This window comes from Sipha flava, unplaced genomic scaffold, assembly GCF_003268045.1.
Source record: "Sipha flava isolate LNK unplaced genomic scaffold, YSA_version1 538_pilon_pilon, whole genome shotgun sequence".
NCBI lineage: Eukaryota > Metazoa > Arthropoda > Insecta > Hemiptera > Aphididae > Sipha > Sipha flava.
The window spans coordinates 1-10,851 of record NW_020273519.1 but is presented as its reverse complement, the minus strand read 5'-3'; the positions used below and the strand labels follow the sequence as shown (position 1 = coordinate 10,851).

General features: G+C 36.3%; 2 protein-coding genes across 2 annotated transcripts; both read right to left on the bottom strand.

The window, feature by feature from the left end:
* Positions 1-1,390: 1,390 nt before the first annotated feature.
* LOC112690970 lies at positions 1,391-3,075 on the bottom strand. Its single transcript, XM_025565076.1, has 3 exons — positions 2,891-3,075; positions 1,884-2,735; positions 1,391-1,784 (listed from the first exon to the last, which is right to left on the bottom strand). Exons 1-3 carry the CDS (start codon positions 3,073-3,075, stop codon positions 1,391-1,393), a joined length of 1,431 nt encoding a protein of 476 aa, XP_025420861.1.
* A 6,746-nt stretch (positions 3,076-9,821) lies between these two features.
* LOC112690972 lies at positions 9,822-10,623 on the bottom strand (the record flags this gene model as incomplete). The annotated part of the gene is made up of 1 exon (XM_025565077.1): positions 9,822-10,623. A coding segment is annotated over one exon (802 nt), but the record flags the coding sequence as incomplete, so codon positions are not given.
* Positions 10,624-10,851: the final 228 nt, after the last annotated feature.

The following is a 10,851-nucleotide window of genomic DNA, read 5'->3' as shown; positions in this document are numbered from 1 at the left end:
GGGGGAGGTCTCTGTGGTCGAATCGGTCTGGTGCAATGACCACCGAGCTCACAAAAAATCGGACAATAATTAACAGCTAAACATTCAGGACACAACTTACAGACTACTTAAAATTACGACAGGTAACTATGGTGAACTGGTGACGATGTTGACTAGAAGTACTTGACGATCTGGACGGCCTCACACACACCACACCGGGTGCTGGCGGATTTACGTATGGCAACAAGTCAAACGTAGTTGCCCAGAGTACTTACAATGAACCAAACGACGACGAATGTACTGACACAACAAGGATGGTGACACAGAACAATATTTGAATAAAATAAAACTCACAAAACGCTGAATTGGTAGTGGAAATCTTTATTGCTGGTAACTGACAGATGCTTTTTTATTTTCAATAATAATCACAGAATACTAATTATAATAAAAAGAATAATAACACACGTGCCGTTTCACTAGCGGGCTCCGAATTATAATAATTATAAGTATGCCACAATGGCAATATCGAAAAAATAGAAAAAATAATAACGTTTAGCTAACGACGAACAACAAAAGGTATTTTTTCAATAAAAATGTGGTGCAACAATCGCAACCGACGAACGAACAACGAAGACAAAGAAAAAGACCAAAGAAAAGGGCGTTGGCCGAAGAACAAAAATAAATAGAAAAAAGACAGATTACAATTTTCAAACTAACATACGAATAATAATAAGAAGAAGAATATAAACAGGTAATTAAAATTCACATATACAGTTGGGGAGCCGGAAGAGGGAAACAGATAAGGAGAGTGAGTCGCCACCGCGCTAATTAGAATAATAATAATGATAATAATAAGATCACGCATATTGGAGCGAACATCACCGCCCACTTTGAAGGGACTCCTTCAAGACGTTGGTAATGGACATAATTTGACTGCTGGACGGGTTAGACTGCCAGCCATGGTGTCTACAGTTGCAACACGAACGACTCCATCTGATCCAGGATGTAGAGTGCGGATCCTGCCAAGTTTCTACTGTAAAGGGTGTGAGGCTTCTCTTATCAATACCAGTGCACCTTTTTCCAAATTGTCCTGTGTGGTAAACCATTTTGAGCGACTTTGCAATGTCGATAGATATTCGTTTTTCCATCTCACCCAGAAATGTCGATGAATATCTGTTGTCAGTCGCCAGCGTTGCAATTTGGACAAAGGTACATTTTCCAGTTTCGGTTCGGGAAGTGAAGTCGATGGCTCTTGGGTGAGGAAGTGACTTGGTGTAAGAGCTTCGAAATCAGTGGGATCGTCACTCAATGGGCATAAAGGACGTGAGTTTAAAGTTGCCTCAATTTGGGTCAACAAAGTAGCCATTTCTTCAAACGTCAAACGATGACTGCCTATTGTTCGAAGAATCAATTAATCAGACTTCACTCCGGCCTCCCATAATCCTCCAAAATGAGGTGACGATGGCGGATTGAAATGCCAACTAATTTGACTGGCAGCTAAATGTGTTTGAACGCGTTGTTGAAAAGATGACGAATGAATTAACTCTTCCAATGGCTTTAATAATTTTGACGCACCGACAAAATTTGTCCCACAATCGCTGTGAATTTCCTTGATCGGATCTCGGCGTGCTACAAAACGAGTAAACGCTAGAAGAAAAGTTTCAGTGGACAGAGTTAAACTTAATTCCAAATGGTAAGCCTTCGTCGCAGTACAAACGAATAAGCAGATATAAGCCATTGTACCAGCATTTGAACGTTCTCGAGGACCTTTTAACAGTATAGGACCTGCATAATCAACGTCAGAACTGGAAAAGGGTTTGATTTATTGTACACGATAGGTTGGAAGACTTGCCATTTTCGGTTGTACGCTCTTTGGTCGTGTACGAAAATATGGAACGCATTGCCGTAAGCGAGAATGAATGGCTTTTCGAAACGATAGTATCCAAAACTCTTGTTTTAAATTGGCTTGAAGTGTATTTAAACCTGGATGTTTCAAACGCAAATGATGATGGTCAATAATCAAGTCTGTCAAACGATGTCTTGAAGGCAACAACATTGGGTGCTTATGAGCATATGGAATGTCAGCGTTATCAAGTCTACCGCCCACTCTGACAATACCATTCTCGTCAATGAATGGATCTAGTTGACGAATAGACTTGGAACAGGATAAACCCTTCTGGAGTAGTGCTATCTCATCGGAAAAGGAACTCAGTTGGACACAATACACAAGTGCACAAAGTGCACGAGAAATCTCTTCAGCGTTGATGATTTGTGTTTGTGCAACTAATGAGCGTGATTGGGTGAATCGAAGACAAGAAGATACAATACGACAAATTTTGATGAGAGAAGAAAAACGATCGAGTAAATTTAATATTGATAATTTTATAGCAACAAGAAGTACAACAGGTTTTTTTTCTTCTGAATGAATACAATCGTCAACTTCTTGCTGAGCAATAGGAGCAAGTGGCCAGTGTTTAGATGGTAGCCTTAAAAACGAAAGAACGTTCCACCATAGTGGATGTTTAACAAGGTCTGAAGGAAACAAGCCACAAGAAGCGCAGTCTACTGGGTTCTCCTGAGTAGGAACGTGACGCCAAATTGAAGGTAGGTTTAAGTCTTGGATCTGGCTCGTCCGATTGGCGACAAAGGTGGCCCAACGATGAGGTGACGAACGAATCCATGTTAACGCCGTGGTCGAATCTGTCCACGCGTGTATCTCATCCACCTCTAATCGATCCGTATAGATGTTTTTACAACTAAGTGTAAAAGTCTTGCAGTAAGAACAGATCCGCAAAGCTCAAGGCGTGGAATTGTGGAACGTTTCAGCGGTGCAACCTTTGATTTGCCCGTTATGAGTTGACAATGTATTAAATTGACAGTTTCGATACGAAGATAAATCGCTGCAGCATACCCTCTTTCTGAGCTATCAGAAAATGCATGTAGTTGGACACAGACAATGTTGTCATGGGTAAGTCGACGAGGAATAGAAATATTTTCGATTAAATGCAATTCAGATTGAAATCGAGACCATGCCACACCAATATCAGTTGGAATAGGTTCATCCCAAGAAACGCCTGAAGTCCACAATCGCTGCATAAGATATAAGGGATCGAACACTTAAGCAATATCTTTAGCAATGATTATCAACAATTACAAAATTTTGAATATATTCTTTTTCTCTTAATTTTACTTTTAAATCAACTGTAAAATATGTATTAATATTACTACCACCATGCCTGTAAATTTATCGGTTGCCTATTAACTACTAAGTTTTTAAAAGGACAATTATTTGTTTAAAAACTAATGAAAATCTAAAAAATTTGCACGTGACTATCAAAGTACTTACGAAGTAACTAATGAATTTATTAAATGTGTGAATAAAAAATTGGAAAATAAAAATTCGCAAATTCGTGTAGAAGATGATTTTCCAGTGACTAGGTTAAGAGAAGTAAAACAGCTGGATAGAGAAATCGGACAACAATTACTATTTAATAATAGTTCAAAAAACAAATTTGAAATTGAAGTTTATAACGTAGTATTCGACATAGATATTTCTAATTTGGAAAAACGTTTTAACATTTCTTAAAAATATATGGCCGATTTAGCATGTTTACACCCTTCTAGATTTGAAGAAGTTCAATATTTAAGCGCAGAACCATTAGAGCGTTTATCAAGTTACTTGGAAAAATTTAACCCATTCCTGACGTCATTAGAATTATGTTCTCAACTGAAAGATTTTGCGCAGAAGTGGGATACCTTAAAATTATCATTAAATGATGAATATTTAAAAAAGGCACAACATTTTTATATAACTATATAATTAATTTATTGACTTGACAAATATGTATTATACCTTTGTGAATAACTTTTTTTTAGAAAAGTGATAATGATTCAGATAATACTTTTAATACTCTTAAAAACCTTATTTCGGAAAAGAAACGTGCTTATACCACCTTTAAACGCACAAAGTTACGTATAGATTTTAATGCCTTTTCTGAACTTAGAGCTAAATGCAAACGTTTGTCAAAGATTGATTATCAAACCTACATCAAAAACACTGAAGAAATGCTCCTTCACAAACCAGCCATCTTTTGGAAATTTTTTAGAGAACACTTAACTTCTCAGCTTCTATACCGTGCACTGTTCACCTAAACAGTGAATCTGCATATACACCGCTAGATTCTGCAGCCCTTTTCTCAAAGTATTTTTCTTCTGTTTATAACTCCCTTCCTCCTCCTTCCACTCATGTATCCATTTATAATACATACTCTTATGCTCTTCCTTCTAATTGCTACTTTAATATTGATGATATGTATACCGCTTTGTCCAACTTAAAAAACAACTTTTCAAATGGCCCAGATGGAATTTCTGCAAGACTACTTTATAAATACCGTGAGTCTATAGTTTTCCACCTATTTAATCTCTTTAGACATTCTTTAGATGAGGGTGTCTTCCCTGACATATGGAAAACTTCCTCAGTTACACCTGTTTTTAAGTCAGGTGATCCTTCCCTTGTTTCCAACTATAGAACTATTTCTATTCTTCCTCATATTGCCAAACTTTTCGAATCAATTGTATATCATTGTACTAAAAGTAATTTAAACCATATCATAATTGATGACCAACATGGCTTTCGACAGGGTAAATAAACTGTCACTAGTAGCCTTGTTTTTATGACCTACATCTTTGATAGCTTTGAACAGGGTTGCCAAGTGAATGTTGTGTTCACAGGCCCCAGAAAAGCCTTTGACACTGTTGATCGTGCTCGACTAATTTATCAGCTCAAAAAACTTGGAATCGGCAATCCTTTATTATCATGGCTTCAATCGTATCTGAGTAACAGAAGGCAATTTGTTAAAGTTCATGGTACTCCCTCCGAACTGACTCACATTCCTTCAGGAGTACCACAAGGAGGTCATCTCAGTCCACTCCTCTTCATTCTCTTTATAAATTCGGTAAAGACTTTCCTCCCTTTCACTTAAGTCTTATTATTCGCAGATGATATCAAGATATTTCTTAAAATCTCCTCTCTTTCTGACTGCCTTAAATCGCAGTCACATCTAAACTCCTTCAATACATGGACTCAAGCTGTAGGACTGACACTCAATATTAACAAGTGTCATATCATGACATTTAGTAGGAAACGTCAGCCTATCTTCCACTCCTATCTCTTGAGTGACACTATGTTAGAACGTGTTTTGCTGTTAAAGATCTTGGGTTCCATCTAACTCCTTCTCTCTCCTTTCAGAACTATATAAAAATTACCATTGGTAAAGCACTGAAAGTATTAGGCTTTATAAAACGCAACACAACTAATTTTACATCTATACCTTGTCTTCGTGTTCTTTACTTCACGTTGGTTCGATCCATCCTTGAGTACGGAATTGTTGTGTGGTATCAATATCTGGCCAAAAACCAACTCCGACTTGATAGAGTCCAAAATCGTTTTTTAGCATATGTTGCTTTCTTACTAAAAATACCTCATCCTCAACATGATTACACTTCTATTAGCTCAACTCTAAATGTTCCTTCCCTTGTTTCTCGTCTTTCTGATCTTTTGTCAACTATTAGTTTCGTGTCCCTCTTTATCCAACCCGCTCACACTCCTTATTCTTTATACCAACACACCTCACAAATTACAATCATAATTACCCTATTCATAGAATTCTACGCTTCCTCAACTCCTCTTAACTCAACTTCCGTTCTAACAACCAATATCAATAAATCTCCAGTTCAAACTTTTAATAATTACCTAAACTCACTCCGCTTCTTTCCTAATTATCATCATTAAATTATTGTAAACACATTATTATATCAAATCATTGTACAAAAAACACTCTACTGTAATCTATTATCTTTGTAATTGCTGAAAAAATGGCGTTTAAATAAATAAATAAAAAAAAAAGATGATTCAAAAAAAAGAACAAGGTTTTTTAAAAAGTATTTGCAGCTGTAAGAACTGTATGATATGTGTACATAATATATTACATACTTATAACCTTTATTCAAAAGCATATAATAAGTTGTACTTAGTTCATTTTAAGTTTATCTTCTTCACAAGTAACCCGTGAAAGAAATTTTTCTACTCTGAAGTATATATTAAATTGATTGAGAAATTCTTTAAGCCAAACTAATTTAGAAGCATTTATACTCATGTCGTGTGAAAAATATATATTAGCTAAACTTAATAATGATGAAATTATTAATTACTTAGCTATAACTAGTGAACATTTAAAAAAAAGATTTTTGTTTTAATTTTAAGATGCTTTTATAATAAATTAGCTAATAAGTGATAAGGAATAATTTGTCAAATAAGTTATGTGTTGTATGTTATAATTTTTAAAAATCTGCAGAATGTAAAAAATGAGTTCTATTTAATATTTTAATAAAATTTTTTATATGCAATCGATAAGTATATAGATGTGGCCCCTCTAATTCTAAATTCCGGTGACATTTTTAATCCCAGTTCGTCCCTGGATATTAGTTTTCATGGTAAAATCTATAAGATCATTATACATTTTGTTGTGTCTTTCTATAGTATTAATACGTTCATTATCTTCATGAATTTGGTTACAAATATATTGAGTAATATCTTCAATCTCGTAACAGCCGAAAGAAAGTTTAATATCTAAATTTCGTTGTCGTATAATAATTCGAAAATTGTTATTTGTCTCATTCACATTCGAAAACATATTATGTATATGTATGTAAACATAATAGTGCGATTTCTGAGTTTTCGTGTACATTTATTGCTGGAAAATAAGTTGATAATAAAGATGTGATTTCACCTGACATACTTACCGTAATCGATTCATCCATTTCACTGTTTTAAGGTATAATATCTAATATGACTGTTATTTCACATTTAGAAATAATAGGATTGTTTTCGTGATCAACTAATTCAAATTTTATTTTTTTAATGACTGCTGTCTTAAGTTTAAAATATTTTAAATTAATTGGTGATTCAATTATTTTAGTTCCTGTCTTTTTGCGAGGGAAAAATTCATATATTGAATGTGATAGCTAACCATTATCGAATAAATCTTTAATTATATTACACATGACTTTTATAGAATTAACATTTTTTGCTTTATAAATTATTTTATCTGATTTATGATATGAATGATCTCCTTGAAAATATTGGTATTTTATTTTCTGAAACCCAATTGCATTTGCTAAACTGTTTTCAAATGAAAAATCTATCGGATGATTACAATTAAGTCTATAGTTCATAGGAGTACTTCCGATTGGAGGAATTTTAATATTTAAATGTTTATTTACACCATCAAAATTTTCAATTTTTTTTTTTTTTTTATGGGAAGAAAAAAAAGAAAGAAAAAAAAAAGGCTTCAACATCTGAGGTTATTAGTCTTGTGTACATGTTGCGTTGTGTGAGTTACATTAATAATTACATTTCAAAGGTTACAATAGTCTTAGGCTATGAATACAGAATACATATTGGTTAAAGATTGTTTACAATGTTAATTTGTGTAAGGAAATTTAAGATTTTTATGGTGTTGTCTTCACGAAGAGCTTCTTCTAAATTGTTGGGTATCGATAAGGTATTTAGAATGTTTTGGAGGTCTGAGCAGTCTAGGATGATGTGTCGGATGGTTAGGTCTTCTTGCCATTGATTACATATGGGTGGTGGATCTTTTCTGATTAAGAAAGAATGGGTCAGAAAAGAATGTCCAATTCTAACTCTGGCTAGAGTGACTTCTTGTCGTCTGTTTAAATTATGGAGATGGTGCCACTTTTGACTGGATTTTTTGATTTTTTTTAATTTGTTGGAAAGCGGAACAGAATCTCAGTTACTTTGCCATGTCATATTTATTTTGTTTCTAATGGAAATATTTATGTCGTTATTCGGTATGTCAGTGATTGTTGGATGTAAGATGGTTTTAGCTGCTTTGTCTACTAACTTATCGGCCATCTCGTTACCGGCAATGCCGGTGTGTGAGGGAACCCACATAATTCTATATTTTTTTTTTTTTGTTGAATATAGTTTGGTTGGATATTCTAGGTTATTTCATTTGTCGAGAAGGGGTTTAGGAGAGCTAGGAGAGCACTAAAAGAGTCACTTACAATTAAAATATTGTTATTAGAGGGTGTTAGGTTTGTTGATTTGATAGCTTCTAAGATGGCATAGTTTTCTGCTGTAAAAATTCTGCTCTCCGGAGGAAGCTAATATAGAATTTCGGTTTCTTCTTTGATGATTGCAAAACCAGTTCCGTGATGAGATTTAGATGCGTCGGTGTAAATTTGCGAAAAATTGGAGTATTTATTCTGGATGATTTCTTTGAAGTGGGACGTGATAATTATCAAATTTGTTTCATGCTTATTATACTTGGTTAATTTGGTATTTATGTGGGTTTTCCAAAGCCAAGGTGGAAATTTTGGGAATGTTATTTTATTTTAACAGATGAGTGGATTTTAAACTTTGTGCACATGTGGGTGAAGGTTTTGTGTATGGAAGGTATTTGTTTCCTGGTTATGCTGGTTGGGATTATAAATTGATTTCGGAAAATGTTGTTGTATCCAATGTGGTTAGGAGTGCTTTTTCTTTTTATGCCGTTAGTATGTGTTGACACCTGAGGTTCGTAGAACGATTGGTTTTATGGTTTGGGTTGAAATAACTAAAAGACACGGTTGATATCGGAAAAAAAGTACCTTTTTATTGATTGAAAAGTTATTCGGAAAAAAAAAAAAAAAAAAAAAAAAACGGTATGGTTTTACTAATAACTTAATGGGACTCAAGCGTGTGGTATAGACAATACAATGCCAGAATTACTTCGACTATTGTATTATGGAGGTCTTTTATATATCAATCGGATACAATGCCGGAATAACTCTGACTATTACACCATGGATTGGATATATACCGCACGTTGAGTCCGGGAGGGAGACTGCCTTTCGAGCCGTGCAAGTCTGCCTGGGTAGGTCTTGCTGCGGCGCCGAAAAGGCATTGAATGGTATCGGTTCGACCTGTGCTTTGCCCTTTTATACCCATCGCGAGGTGGCAACGGCGTACTCGCAGGCGATGGATAAAGCAGTCGTTACGACCGGTCGAACGATGTACAAAGCTGGACAAAGATAAGATGGATAATTATTAACAATTTTAATGAGGTTGATAAATATTTGGGTTGTACAGATAATGATAAATTTAAATAATGGATATAATAATATCTATATATTAAATAATGGAGATAATTAATAATTTATATATATTCATGGAAACATACTGCCCACCTTAAAGGCTTCCGCCTTTAATTCTGTGGAAGTGAACAGAGCTTGATGGCAGGACGTTTGAAAGTTCCCGAGGTTGTTTTGACGGTGGCAACACGGTTGATACCGTCGTTACCTGGGTGAAGTTGAACGATGCGGCCAAGTCTCCATTGAAGGGAGCTGGTTGGTTCCTTAATGAGAACTAGATCATCTTGATGCAAAGCTCCATTGTCCTTTGTCCATTTCACGCGTTGTTGCAAAGTATTGATAAAGTCACTTTTCCACTGACTCCAGAAATGTTGATGAATATCTCGGAGGAGCCGCCATCGCTGCATCTTAGATATTGGAAGGGTTGACAAATCTGGATCTGGAATAGTCGTGCTGGGTTCGAGGGTCAGGAAATGGTTTGGCGTTAGTGCGTTGAAATCAGCGGGATCGTTGCTCATCGCACTCAACGGTCTGGAATTTAGAGTTGCTTCGATGCGCGTTAGACAGGTACTTAGTTCTTCGCTGGTCAGTCGGTGGTTACCTATGGATCGGTACAATAATTGTTTTACGGACTTGACACCTGCTTCCCATAAACCTCCAAAGTGAGGGGCTGATGGTGGATTGAAGTGCTATTGAATTTGCTGTGTAGAGAGATGATTGGTTATAGCGTTTTGGTACTCAGGAACTGATTTGAACAGTCGAGATGCTCCCACAAAGTTGGTACCACAATCACTATATATTGCCTGGATGGGTCCTCGGCGAGCAGCGAAACGGGTGAATGCCATAAGGAAGGTTTCGGTCGATAAAGTGGACGCGACTTCGAGATGAAGTGCTTTCGTACTCATGCACACAAACAGACAGATATAAGCATGACTGACCGGTGCGTTTCGTGTTCTTCTTTCCTTTAAGGGTATAGGGCCTGCATAGTCTACTCCAGTTGCGTGGAATGGTTTAATCTGCTGTAGACGACAAACTGGGAGGTTTCCCATTGTCGGTTGGATGTGCTTTGGACGCACACGATAGCATGGAATGCATAAACGAAGATGGGACCTAATAACTTGACGTGCTGAGATTATCCAGAACCGTTGTTGAATGAGTCGTTGCAATGTGGTTGAGCCTGGATGGCAGTTTTCCTTGTGGTAGTGGTGAATCAGTATTGACGTAAATGGATGCCTCTTCGGAACCAAGGCAGGATGTTTTTGTTCATACGGGATTGATGCATGTTGAATTCGTCCACCAACTCGAAGAATACCAGATGCATCCAGAAATGGGCTTAGTCTCCGTAGTTGAGTGCTACATGGCTTATTTGCTGTCAGTAGGCGTATGTCGTCGTTAAATGCGGACCACTGGACTGCTTTGATGATGGCATCTAGAGCCTTATGTTGTTCCGTAGGGTTTAAAGTTGTTGTTGCTTGATAGTGTTGCTTTAATCTAAAACAGTATCCAATTATTCTCACGATCTTGGTTAACGATGAATACCATTCGAACAGACGGTCGAAAATGTCGTCTGTCTTTGTTGCTGTTAATGCGACCGTGAGTCGGGACTCTGGTTGGCTTGTGTTTTCGGCAGGTATGGAATGGGTTTTGGGCCAGCTGGTGTGTTCATCATATAAGAACTCAGGTCCTCCCCACCATTGTGGATGGTTGAGAAGTTCAGAT

Coding starts and splice junctions, on each gene's coding strand:
- LOC112690970 (XM_025565076.1), bottom strand. CDS start 3,075: ATGCAGCGATTGTGGACTTCAGGCGTTTCTTGGGATGAACCTATTCCA. Junction 2,736..2,890: donor TCTGATAGCTCAGAAAGAGG/GTATGCTGCAGC, acceptor TTTTACACTTAG/TTGTAAAAACATCTATACGG. Junction 1,785..1,883: donor GCCATTCATTCTCGCTTACG/GCAATGCGTTCC, acceptor ACCCTTTTCCAG/TTCTGACGTTGATTATGCAG.